Source organism: Papilio machaon, chromosome 5 (assembly GCF_912999745.1).
Source record: "Papilio machaon chromosome 5, ilPapMach1.1, whole genome shotgun sequence".
In the NCBI taxonomy this organism is placed as follows: domain Eukaryota; kingdom Metazoa; phylum Arthropoda; class Insecta; order Lepidoptera; family Papilionidae; genus Papilio; species Papilio machaon.
This window is the reverse complement of record NC_059990.1, coordinates 375,965-390,417: the sequence shown is the minus strand read 5'-3', so window position 1 is coordinate 390,417 and position 14,453 is coordinate 375,965. Positions and strand designations below refer to the sequence as shown.

The following is a 14,453-nucleotide window of genomic DNA, read 5'->3' as shown; positions in this document are numbered from 1 at the left end:
TTGGTATACACTTTTACTTCTGATGAAAAAATCTTACCACTATTGTTGTATAAAATAAGTACCAGTTTCAAATCGTTGTCTGAATTTTTATAGCAGGCGCTCATTTTAATTTATAAAATAACACATCCATATCTATTCCTAGAATATCTGATCAACATGGAAAATGACCTAACATTAATGTTATTTAGCATTTTAAATAGTAGTTAGTTGGTTGATGCAGCAATCTGCACCTAGCAACTACCTCTTTTACGACTAATTCATACCTACCTATGGTACCTGAGTATACCGCCGAGGAGGCCACTTGTAACCTTTAAGTTGATATAATATTATTATGACTCCTAAATACTATCTAAACCTAAATAAGTTAGCATTCATAATTATTATGTGTATCGTAAAATATAAACTTGAGAGCAACCAAAATAACGACATCTAGTGTTAAGTTATGTAACTACTACTGAAATTGGGCAAACACTAGAGTATCCTTAATCACAATAATATGTTTTTTATATGTATATATTTACATTACTAAATGTGCGAAACTATATAAACGATTTTTAGTTTTCGTATATCACCAGATCTTGTCTTACGCGATTGCAGATGATCGATCTAACTGTATTAATAATAATTTAGTACATTGTAAAAAATATTTCTGATTTGTGTACTGTTGTTATCAATTTATTATCGGACTGCGGGCTATATAAGCTTGCGGAGTGTTTGCGACTGACAGATCTTCCACCATGTTGACGCTGGCTGTCGTGTTCGTGTTGTGCGTCGCCCTGTACTTCTACGGTACAAGAACGTTTACGTATTGGGAGAAAAAGGGAATCAAAAATGACAAACCTGTACCATTTTTCGGCAACAATTCGCGTATGTACTTACGGAAGAAAAGTATGACACAAATTGGCGTGGAAATGTACAGGAAATATCCCAAGGAAAAGGTCGTGGGATTTTATCGAGCGATGCGCCCAGAACTTGTTGTAAGAGATCCAGAAATTGTTAAGCGTATCCTCGTATCAGACTTTGGACATTTTCACATGAGAGGTTTCAATACTCACCAAAAGGTTGTTGAGCCCATGGCAAAAAATCTCTTCCTTGCTGAAGGAGATCTCTGGAAATTGTTGAGGCAGCGTATGTCTCCAGCGTTTACCAGCGGAAAACTGAAGGCGATGTTCCCTCTCATCGTGGAGCGTGCTGAGCGTTTGCAGAACCACGCTATCAAGGCACCACCGACTGGACGAGTCCTGGACTCTCGGGAGATAATGGCGAGGTATACTACTGACTTCATCGGTGCTTGTGGGTTCGGCCTCGACATGGATTCTCTTAGTGTGGAAAATTCCTCTTTTAGACAACTTGGTATTGATATTTTTAAGGTAGAAATCAGTCAAATGGTTAAACAAATGCTCAAAGAGATCTTTCCAGAAGCATGCAAACATATTAAAATATTTGGCAAAATAGAAAATGACGCGAACGCCCTTGTCAAAACTATTCTGCAAAAGAGAAATTACGAACCATGCGGCAGGCACGACTTTGTCGATCTTCTGTTGGAATATAAGAAAAAAGGAAAGATCGTGGGCCAATCAATAGAAAAAATTAAGCCGAATGGCGTGCCTGAAGAAGTATCTTTGGAGTTAACCGAAGAAATAATTGCGGCTCAAATCATGATCTTCTTCGCCGCGGGTTTCGAAACTTCATCTTCCTCTACAAGCTATACGCTGCATGAACTAGCATACAATCCTGAGGAGCAAAGGAAAGTGCAAGAAGAAATCGATAGAGTTTTAGCGAAATACGATAACAAGCTCAGCTATGATGCAGTTTCTGAAATGACTTACTTGCATTGTGCTTTCAAAGAAGGCATCCGAATGTTCCCATCGTTGGGACACTTGATAAGGAAGTGTACTCGTAAGTGCACGTTCCCCGAGATGGACCTTACTATAGACGAGGGCGTTTCAATATTAATACCAGTGCAGGCATTGCACATGGATCCTCTATATTTCGAGGAGCCAGAGAAATTCAAGCCAAGCCGATTCTTAAGTGATTTCATAAACCCGATGACCAAAAACATATACTTACCATTTGGCGAAGGTCCCCGTGCATGTATTGGTAAATTTGCTTTGATTTTTTGTTTTTTTTTATTCTACAGCATTCATTAAATATTTTACTTGCATCAAATATTTAACAAAGGCATGGAACTATTATTGTTCGAAAAAAGTTCTATATGTAACGTACATATGTACATAAAACATATGCGTAAAATGTTTTATGTTTGTCGTAGAAAATATTTGAGGAATCATCACAACAGCGGTTAAAAATGTACAGAAGTTAATTGATACTTAAATGAGATTTAGGTTTGAAAGAATTAAACAAAGATAATATTATGTCTATAGCAAGCATACTATTACTTTGTGATAAGTTGTGGAAATAATCAAATATTAAAAATGTCGCTACTTAAAACTAACAAGTATAAAATACTATTCCAGGTGAGAGACTGGGTCTGATGCAGTCGCTGGCTGGTCTGGCGGCGGTGCTGTCGTGCTACTCGGTTGAACCCGCGCCGCAAACGGTGCGCCATCCTAGGGTCGATCCCACGTCTAATGCAGTGCAAGGTGTTATCGGTGGATTACCTTTGATGTTTAAGTTGAGAAGTAAGTAAGTGTTACACGTGTACTCCTATAAGATTTTGTTCTAAGTTTATGGAATGTCGTGTCTAATTTGTACATACATGTGATAATATTTTAATAAATTAAGTGTTATTTACACGCGTTTTCCTGCTTATAAATACCCTTTATTGTTTCACTGAACTTTAAATAATTCGGTTATTGTGGGTATTAATAATTTTTTATTAGCTTAAATAAATAAATATTTTTGATACTATATTTGGTTTGAATTTCTTACTTTCTATAGATGGGAGATGTCAAAGTCCTGGTTCCTTTCTCCTTTCCATGTCTTTTTCCGTCATTTTTTATCTGTACATTTTCCCAGACGAATAAAGAGTTGAGGACTTATTTAACATACTAATATTATGAATAAGAATGTTTAGTTGGATGGATGTTTGTTTGAAGGTATCTCAAGAACGGCTCAACGGATCTTGATGAAATTTGACATTGATGTAGTAGATTTAATCTGGAAGAACACATAGGGTACTTATTATTTTTTTAATTACGCGCGGACGGAGTCGCGGGCGACAGCTAGTTTCACACAAAAGATGTAAAATACAACAAATCTATGAGCTTTATTAGTATATTATTTTTACTTCTGATGACCTTCAGTTGTCATTTAATTTAATTTAATTTAATATTAACCTTGTAGCTGACGTTCATCATGACTGTAAATGTTTATCGCCTAGTCATGATGACTAAATACGAAACCGGACTGAACAGGTTTGCCTGAGGATTAAGCTCGCTATACAGCCTCAGTTTTAAATTTTGAATGTCAGTCAAACTGTATACAGATCTGTTTTACCTACGCACGTAGTTATGATTGAACTGGACAGTTTCACACTTTAGTTAAAACTGAATGTGTGTAGCGGGCTTAACCCGTGTAATATAATTTTGGAGAACATTGAATACTTAAGTATAATCACTAATAGGTTTTCATCTCAGCAGTGTTAAGTATTTTTCAACAAGATATCTATTCTTAAAAAGGATCGAGATGCTCAAGTTTCAATAACTTAATTTTCCTTCCTAATCAATAAAATGAATGAATGAATGTTAGAAACAAAGTAGCAGAAAAGCAAAATAAGTTGTAATCTACATCACAAAAATATCCATAAAATGCTTCTTAATTTTTTTGGTAGAAGTGAGGATAAACAGGCCGCAACCTCTCCTCGACCTTTGTTTCACTCTTTACCTTTACTTCCTACACACGACGCAGTCCTAGTCTTTTTGTTCATGTTGATTTGTATGAAAAAATATCTGCTGACACAAACTTATATCACCTTAAATAATACCTACGAGATGGACCGAAGACTTGATCAAGGTTTCGGATTTGCGGTGTTTGCAGGAGACAGGACATACCAAAGTTTTTACTCTGAATTAAAGTTTCTCTTGGAGAATTACAATTAATAAGATTTCAATTACATTTACTATTTTGGGTGACCGTGTGAGACCGTGTTTCATAACTTTGTAGATTTATAACGTAAATTTATGATAAGAACTTAACAATATTATTTACTAACTTTTACCCGCGACTTCGTCCGCGCGGAATAAAAAAAATGCACACAAGATAAAAAGTTCCTATGTCCGTCTCCTAGTTCTAAGCTACCTCCCCATCAATTTTCAGCTAAATCAGTTCGACCGATCTTGAGTTATAAATAGTGTAACTAACACGACTTTCTTTTATATATATAGATTTTACAGTGGTAGACGCTAGCACAGCAACATCTGTTTCAAGAAAGAGCCGGCTCACCCGGTGCAGTACCCGGACCACACAGGAGACAGGCGTGAAGTGAAACAATGCCGCGTACACTCTGATGAGTGCGTGCCCGAGGCAGTATCAATTTTAGTCTGCCATTTGTTGATCGAATTATTAATTGACCACTTGAGAAGACTCGCTTTCTATATCAAATATTCGTAGTCCACAAAATCACAGATCTCTTGCTGCCACATAAGACCTTTTTTTCAGGGTAAAACCAAACAGTTATATACTTAGTCCAGCCATAAGTTCTGTTACAAATGAAAATGATTTTTTTTAAAAATGAAGTAATGTAATATTAATAAAATTTATACCTTCATATTTATTAAGGTCTCAGCAAAAAATAAAAAAATATTCCATTTGAAATGGCCATCTTTAGTTTTTATACAGGCCTTTAATGTGTTTGGCCAAGAATCTATGGATTTACGCACTGTATCCAAGGGAAATATCGCCACTGCTTGCCCCAAAGATTTTTTAAGAGACTCAATGCTGGCGTGTCGTTTAGAGCAGGCCATGTCCTCTAAAACTGACCATAATTTGAAGTCTAAAGTGTTGAGGTCTGGGCTACACGAGGGCCAGTCTTCAACTCTTATAAAGTCCGGAACGTTGGTTTCAAGCCAGCCTTGGGTAGTTCGTGCCTTGTGACCAGGTGCAGAGTCCTGCTGGAAAGTCCACGGTATATTTTTAATAATTGTATTGCTTAGAGGTTTCACTACATGATCCAAGACTGTATCTTGATATACTTTGATTGAAGTTTTCACTCCTTTTCCACAAAAATGTAGTTTTGTGACTCCTTGATAAGACACGCCCCACCAAACCATCACTGACGCAGGATGATGACCACGTTTTACCTTTCCGACAACTTGAGCAGCTTCTTTAGAACTGTGAGTGTACACATTATCATTTTGCTTAATGTAGTGTTCTTCAATCGTGAAAATTTTTTCATCGGTAAAGAGGATATTTCTGTGCCTTTCTCCTGCGTATCGCGACAGAAGGCGTTTTGATCGATCCACTCTCTTTAATTGTAAAGATTGATTTAGGGCATGCCCTGTATATCGTGGATAAGCACTGAGCTTCAGGTCTTGTTTTATAATACGCGACAGAGTTCTAGCGGGAATCTTCATTTCTCGCGATAAGATTTTTTGCTTCCTAATGGGGTTTCGACGAATTTTAGCTTTAACAGCATTAACAGCCTTTGTAGTTCTAACAACACGCGGCCGCCCCGATCTTTTCTGGTCTTCGACAGACGAAGTGATGCTGTATCTGTTAATAGTATGATATACGAACATACAGCTGATACCAAGCTTTTGAAGTGTCTGGAATATGATCGACTGCTCTATACCCACTTTGTGCAAGGCGATCACTGCAATCCTATTTTCTTTAATACCCCATTCCATTTTGTAATTTGATAATGAACACAAAAAAATATGTGAAATGGCGCAAAAACGAATTAAGTTTTTAAAATAATATACGTGTTCAAATTTAAAAATAATTAAAAAGTTGAAAAAAAGAAATGTTTTTATGTAACAGTATTTATGGCCAGACTAGTTATATATACCCCTATATAAATATTAGGTCCTTACATATGAAATTGGCGTTTTTCGTACTGGCCACTTTAATCACGAATTTCTCCTCTTTGGTAAGGAATTCCAAATTCAAATTTGTACAGCTATAGACTCATGTATTTGTGGTTCGATGACCGTCATTCATTTGTTTTTTTTCTTCTGTTTTTTTCTGTTTGCGTCACTCATTTTACAAAATGGAAAACTTAAAATATCGCATTATTTACGAGTACGAGTTCCGCCGTGGCACTAGTGCTGCGGAAACGACTCGAAGGGTGAATGATGTGTATGGCGGTCGTGTTGCAAAAGAAAACACAGTTCGTTTTTGGTTCCAACGTTTTCGTTCTGGAAATTTCGATCTGCAGAACAAGCCCCGTGGACGGCCTGAGACTCAAGTTGATAATGAAGAGTTGAAGGCTATTGTGGAAGCGGATCCATCGCAAACCACGTCCGAGTTAGCTGCAGGCTGCGATGTTAGTGATAAAACTGTTTTAATTCACTTGAAGCAAATTGGGAAGATTGAAAAGCTTGAAAGGTGGGTACCTCACGAATTGACTGAAGCAAACCGGCAAACGCGCGTCGACTGTTGCGTTACATTACTAAACCGGCACAATAATGAAGGTATTTTAAACCGAATCATTACCTGTGATGAAAAATGGGTTCTTTACGATAATCGGAAGCGCTCAGCGCAATGGTTGGATCCTGGCCAGCCAGCCAAATCCTGCCCCAAGCGAAAATGAACCCCAAAAAAGTTACTTGTAAGCGTTTGGTGGACTAGTGCCGGTATTGTTCATTACAGTTTTCTCAAATCTGGCCAGACTATTACGGCTGATGTCTATTGTCAGCAATTGCAAACCATGATGGAAAAGCTAGCGGCTAAACAACCTAGGCTGGTCAATCGCTCCACGCCACTGCTGCTTCACGACAACGCTAGACCACACATTGCGCAACAGACGGCTACTAAATTAGAAGAGCTTCAATTGGAAAGTCTAAGACATCCTCCGTACTCCCCGGACCTTGCTCCAACAGATTACCATTTTTTTCGAAATTTGGATAACTTCTTGCAAGGGAAAAAATTCAACTCCGATGGGGCAGTCCAAATCGCCTTCAAAGATTTTATTGATTCCCGTCCGACTGGTTTTTTTAGTAAAGGGATCAATGAACTACCTATGAGATGGCAAAAGTGCATAGAATGTAAATAATGGCTCATACTTTGATTAATTAAATATATTATATTAAAAAATATTCCACTTTTTGTTCCTCCCATACAAAACGCCAATTTCATATGTAAGGACCTAATATATACCCCTCCTCTGAACCTCGCTCGGCGCACACGCGGTGTTGCGTTTGCTATAGCATGCGTCAATGTGCTACTGTAAACGACTGCATTGGTATGCAACGTGAAAGAAATACAAAAGCAATCGCACAAATACCATACAAAAAATTAGTGTCAAACTGGTGTGACTAACTGCCCGCTTACGTGTTTGTTAGAATGATTACAAGAAATATTTATAAACAAATAATCTCCTATCTTGTATATTTCCTATCTTGTATTCGCGGGAATAGACATGATCAACGGAAGACTAGATATTCCTTGGTTAAAATTATCGACGATTTAACTTATCTCTACTCAAAGTAGCTAGTAGCTAGAGCTTTTTTTAAAATAATTTTTACGTTATTTAAAAAATCTCGAAAAGTTATTGATAAATTCATATATTTAAACCATGGTCTTGATTCAATAAATTACACGTTGCGCGCGCTGCGTGCTCACACTCTATACTCTATTGGAATAACATTTGTTGCAAATTTTATCATTGATAAAATGAGTATCATAGAGAATATTATAGAGAAATAGCAATCGAGATAACCGCTAATAGTTTTATTTATGGGGCCTCGAACAACTTCCGGCCCTACTAAGAGACTTTATGATACTTTTCAGACGACTTTTAGAAGGCCAAAATGAATATACAAAAATTAAGGTGAATTTACCGGAAGTTTAAACTGTCACGATAAGACCCATATTTTATCCCAATATAGGTTGTGCTGCTCATGCAGATTATAGATTTTTTCATATAACAAGGTGGCAAACGAGCGTGCAACAACCTGAATTCGCCGAAATAGCGAAGCGACCGTTGCTCATGGACATTTGCAATTGCAGATGGGTTGCCTACCTTTAATCGACAGAGAAGGGGACGCACTGAAATAGGATATTTCCCCTTCCTATGCGTCCTTTCCTAAGCCAAATCAACTTCCCCTACCCATCATTTCCTTTTAAGAAAAGGAACGTGACCAAAATTAGGCCTCCGGCACGCACACTCAACAGACGAAACGCGGAGTTGCATCCACTTGACACCTGTCTCCTGTGTGTCGTGGTATTTCACCGGTCGACCCGGCCCATTCGTGTAATGTTGATCCCGCAACAAATAATGTTGTTGCGGGATCTACCACTGTTAAAATAGTTACTGCTAGGTGGTGACATTGGTCACCCTAAAGGCCCCGCTGATATCTAAAACGAATATAAACTGGACAGTCACGATGACTAGTACAATTGTTATATTGACGTAATTTTGGACTTAATCTTGCGATAATATAATTATTTTATCAACATAAATACACGTACATAAATAGCAAAAAGTAATAATTAAAAACAACAAATAACTATGACTTGTATAATTAAAACCCAAAAACACCACTGATTATATTCACACGGAAGAAATAGAATCAAATGATACCTGATTTCTGATCATTCAGTAGGTGACTATGGTATTTTACATACATAAAAGAATACACTTTTACAATCTTTTTTCTTTTAAATATAGAATATTTAATCTGAGGTATGTAGGTTTATATTTTGCGTCCGTAATTTTTTTTTATATTTAACTCAAAATCTTTGGAACCTCTGAAATGTCCTTGCGTACGTCAGTTCTGTTCTGTTCAATTGTTTGATTATTTGTTTCGGCTGGTGATAAGATAAACCAAGTTTTTTGCAGATTTAGGGTTAAGAGGGTTAAGGGTCAGAAGTATCTAAGTTTTACTTCAAAAAATGCCTTTACATACTCTGACCAGGCCCAGGATACTTCCGTACTTGTCGTTCAACGCGAATATAATAGCGCCATCTCTCGATATACCCGATGAAACATTTGAACGTTAATTTCTTTAAATGTCACAGATGTCACCACGTGGTACAATATAGATTTGACATCCATTTCGGTTAAGTTTTATATTCTGTATGTTTTCCTTATTTTCGGACTTCTTCGCTTTTCTTCAGTAAGTTTTTGAATACTGTGTGGAAGTGTTTATTGCGAAAAGACGCTTTTTATATTACTTATATTACTATTATCTACTATGGTATCTGAGTAAAATGCCGAAGAGGCCACTTGTAACCTTTAAGTTGATATAATATCCTTATGACTTCTAAATACTATCTAAACCTAAATAATTTAGAATTCATAATTATTATGTGTATCGTAAAATATAAACTTGAGAGCAACCAAAATAACGACATCTAGTGTTAAGTTATGTAACTACTACTGAAATTGGGCAAACACTAGAGTATTCTTAATCACAATATGTTTTCTATATGTATATATTTACATTAATAAATGTGCGAAACTTTAGAAACGATTTTTAGTTTTCGCATATATTCAGATCTTGTCTTACGCTATTGCAGATGATCGATCTTTCTTTATTAATAATAATTTCGTACATTGTAAAAAATATTTCTGATTTGTGTACTGTTGTTATCAATTTATTATCGGACTGCGGGTTATATAAGCTTGCGGAGTGTTTACGACTGGCAAACCTTCCACCATGTTGACGCTGGCTGTCGTCTTCGTGCTGTGTGTCGCCCTGTACCTCTACGGTACAAGAACGTTCACGTATTGGGAGAAAAAAGGAATCAAACATGACAAACCTGTACCATATTTCGGCAACAATTCGCGTATGTACTTATGGAAGAAAAGTATGACACAAATTGGCGTGGAAATGTACAGGAAATATCCCAAGGAAAAGGTCGTGGGATTTTATCGAGCGATGCGCCCAGAACTTGTTGTAAGAGATCCAGAAATTGTTAAGCGTATCCTCGTTTCAGACTTTGGACATTTTCACATGAGAGGTATCAATACTCACAAAAAGGTTATTGAGCCCATAGCAAAAAATCTTTTCCTTGCTGAAGGAGATCTCTGGAAATTGTTGAGGCAGCGTATGACTCCAGCGTTTACCAGCGGAAAACTGAAGGCGATGTTCCCTCTCATCGTAGAGCGTGCTGAGCGCATGCAGAACCACGCTATCAACGCACCGCCGACTGGACGAGTCCTGGACTCTCGGGAGATAATGGCGAGGTATACTACTGACTTCATCGGTGCTTGTGGGTTCGGCCTCGACATGGATTCTCTTAGTGTGGAAAATTCCTCTTTTAGAAAACTTGGTATTGATATTTTTAAGATAGAAATCAGTCAAATTATTAAACAAATGCTCAAAGAGATGTTTCCAGAAGCATGCAAACATTTTAGAATATTTGGGAAAATAGAAAATGACGCGAACGCCCTTGTCAAATCTATTCTGAAAAAGAGAAATTACGAACCATGCGGCAGGAACGACTTCGTCGATCTTCTGTTGGAATATAAGAAAAAAGGTAAAATAGTTGGCCAATCTATTGAAACAGTTAAATCTAATGGCATGCCCGAAGAGGTATCTTTGGAGTTAACTGATGAAATAATAATGGCTCAAATTATAGTCTTCTTCGCCGCGGGTTTCGAAACTTCATCTTCTTCTACAAGCTATACGCTGCATGAACTCGCATATAATCCCGAGGAGCAACGAAAAGTGCAAGAAGAAATCGATAGAGTTTTAGCCAAATACAATAACAAGCTCTGTTATGATGCAGTTTCTGAAATGACTTACTTGCATTGTGCTTTCAAAGAAGGCATCCGAATGTTCCCATCGTTAGGTCACTTGGTAAGGAAGTGTACTCGTAAGTGCACGTTCCCCGAGATGGACCTTACTATTGACGAGGGAGTTTTAATATTAATACCAGTGCAGGCGTTGCACATGGATCCTCTGTATTTCGAGGAGCCAGAGAAATTCAAGCCAAGCCGTTTCTTAAATGATTTCATAAACCCGATGACCAAAAACATATACTTACCATTTGGCGAAGGTCCCCGTGCATGTATTGGTAAGTTCACTTTGTTTGTTTGTTTTTTTTTATTCTTCAGCATTCATTAAATATTTTACTTGCAAATACTAACAAAGTCATGAAAATATTATTGTTCGAAAAACTGTTTTATACGTTGAAAAATATGCGTAAAATGTTTTATGTTTGTCGAAGACGATATTTGTGGAATCATCACAACAGCGGTTAAAAATGTACAGAAGTTAATTGATACACAAATGAGATTTAGGTTTGAAATAATTAAACAAAGATGATATTATGTCTATAGCAAGCATACTATTACTTTGTGATAAGTTGAAATAATAAAATATGCAAAATGTCGCTACTTAAAACTAGCAAGTATAAAATACTATTCCAGGGGAGAGATTGGGTCTGATGCAGTCGCTGGCTGGTATGGCGGCGGTGCTGTCGCGCTACTCGGTTGAACCCGCGCCGCAAACGGTGCGCCATCCTAGGGTTGATCCCACTTCTAATGTAGTGCAAAGTGTTGTCGGTGGATTACCTTTGATGTTTAAGTTAAGAAGTAAGTAAGTATTACGCAGGTACTCAGGAATGTCGTGTCTAATTTGTACGTACATTTGATAATATTTTAATAAATTTAAGTGTTATTTACACGCGTTTTCCTGCTTATAAATACCCTTTATTGTCTCACTGAACTTTAAATAATTCGGTTATTGTGGGTATTAATAATTTTTTATTAGCCTTAATAAATAAATGTTAATGTAAATATAAAATAAATATTTGATACTATATTTGTTTCAAATTTCTTACTTTCTATAGATGGCAGATGTCAAAGTCCTTGTTCCTTTCTCCTTTCCATGTCTTTTTCTGTCACTTTTTATCTGTACATTTTCCCAGATGAATAAAGAGTTGAGGACTTATTTAACATACTAATATTATGAATAAGAATGTTTAGATGGATGGATGGATGTTTGAAGGTATCTCAAGAACGGCTCAACGGATCTTGATGAAATTTGACATTGATGTAGTAGATCATAGTCTGGAAGAACACATAGGGTACTTATTTTTTATTTTAATTCCGCGTGGACGGAGTCGCGGGCGACAGCTAGTTTCACATAAAAGATGTAAAATACGACAAATCTATGAGCTAACTTAGTATATTATTTTTACTTCTGATGTCCTTCAGTTGTCATTTAATTTAATATTGATATTGCCGTTTAATAATTTAACCTTTTAGCTGACACTTATGACGACTATAAATGTTTATCGCCTGGTCATGATGACTTAATACGGAACCGGACTGACAAGGTTTGCCTGAGGATTAAGCCCGCTACATACCCTCAGTTTTAACTGTACAGAACAGTCGAACACAGTATACAGTAAAAACAAACGTTTGTAGCCAAAAATTTTCATGTCTTTCAAACTGTATACAGATCTCACTTTTACCTACGCACGTAGTTGTGATTGAATTCACTATTCAGTTAAAACTGTGCAGTTAAAACTGAATGTGTGTAGCGGGCTTAACCCGTGTAATATATTTTTGGAGTACATTGAAAAAAGCACATTGAATACTTAAGTATAATCACTAATTCTTATCTCAGCAATGTTTAGTATTTTTCAACAAGATGTCTATTATTAAAAAGGGCCGAGAGATTCAAGTTTCAATAACTTAATTATTTGTAGGTGTCCTTCCTAATCAATAAAATGAATTAATGAATGTCAGAAACAAAGTAGCAGAATAGCAAAATAAGTTGACCATAAAATGCTTCTTAATTTTTTTGGTAGTAGTGAGGATAAACAGTCCGCAACCTCTCCTCGACCTCTGTTTCACTCTTTCCCTTTACTTCCTACGGGCGACGCAGTCCTATTACTTTTGTTCATGTTGATTTGTATGAAAAAATATGTGCTGACACAAACTTATGTCTCCTTTACACTTAAAAAGTACCTACGAGATGGACCGAAGACTTGATCAAGGATTCGGGTTTGCGCTGTTTGCGGGCATTTTGGTCATCAATGCGCGACCCCTACGTCCTGCGTAGACTGACTAAGAAGACAAATAACCAAATTTCGGTCAAAACACTAAACCATAGACACCACTACAATTTGCGCTAAATGTTTTTCTCAACTTATTTCACAATATAACTAACAATATAACTACTGTTACACACAATTTTTAAAAAAACTAAATAAGTCGAATACTATAACAGCTGGCCAGAATGATTTGCTGTATTATGTTTTATTATAGGATAGACTTAGAAGTATTCTATAATTAATTAATTAAGAAACGGCTTAACTCACGTTTGATCGTCCGGTGGCGGCACCGACTAGTTTCGAACCCATCGGGGGTCCATCTTCAGGGCGAGTGTTTAATCCGAAGACTTCGCGGTCGCGTCACTCGCCCTGAAGATGGACCCCCGATGGGTTCGAAACTAGTCGGTGCCGTCACCGGACGATCAAACGTGAGTTAAGCCGTTTCTTAATTAATTAATTATTCTATAATTGTCTATCGGCGTATTCCCCATTATTAAAGAAAGATTGTTATAAAAAAACTGTTAAAAGCCTTTGATATATCTTTCTTATGTTATAAATGAGAAAGTAGAATGATCTAACGGATATCGCTTAAATTTCGCATAGATGTAGAACAAAGGCTACATAATAGCATCAAGTAAAAAGTTCCGACATTAAACAAGGAAATGTCAATGTGTCTTTATACTCGAAGACATACCAAAGTTTTTACTCTGAATTAAAGTTTCTCTTGGAGAATTACAATTAATAAGATTTCAATTACATTTACTATTTTGAGTTAGACATAAATTGAAACAAGTACAATATTGTAGCAATCTAGACCGTGTTTCATAACTTTGTACATTTATAAAGCAAATTGATGATAACAACTTAACAATATGATTTATTTTACAGTGGTAGACGCTAGCACAGCAACATCTGTTTCAAGAATGTGTCGGCTCGCCCGGTGCCCGGTTCAGTACCTCGACCACACAGGAGACAGGCGTGAAGTGGAACAATTCCGCGTACAGTCTGATGAGTGCGTGCCTGAGGCAGTATCAATTTTAGTCTTGTTTCCCTTCCCAACCTTTTCCTATATAGAAAGGATGAGGAAAGGAAGTGGATTTGACGGCAGAGGGGACGCATAGAACGGGGAAATATTCTCTTTCTGTGCCTCTCTTTACCCGTCGATTAAAGTAATGCAACGCATCTGCAATTGCGAATGTATATGGGCAGCGGTCGCTCGCTATTACGGCGAATCCACGTGGCGGCTTGCTATAATTATAATTTTATATTATGAAATAGCAACTTAACAATTAACTAAAGCCCTACTAAAGTGCAAAAAT

At 36.9% G+C, this 14,453-nt stretch overlaps 1 protein-coding gene across 5 annotated transcripts in view; it reads left to right on the top strand.

Moving 5' to 3' along the window:
- Positions 1–554: 554 nt before the first annotated feature.
- Positions 555–14,453, top strand: part of LOC106707481 (cytochrome P450 6B6) — a 34,589-nt gene continuing 20,690 nt past the window's right edge. The window contains exons 1-2 of one of the 5 annotated variants that reach the window (XM_045677850.1): positions 556–2,100; positions 2,478–2,799. In XM_045677850.1, coding sequence (XP_045533806.1) covers positions 738–2,100; positions 2,478–2,650 — 1,536 coding nt within the window. In that variant the 5' untranslated portion in view covers positions 556–737 and the 3' untranslated portion in view covers positions 2,651–2,799. Of the gene's footprint in view, positions 2,101–2,477; positions 2,800–9,659; positions 11,146–11,500; positions 11,841–14,453 lie in introns of those variants that run through there. The other 4 variants (XM_045677852.1, XM_045677848.1, XM_045677849.1 and 1 more) reach the window with 4 other exon arrangements.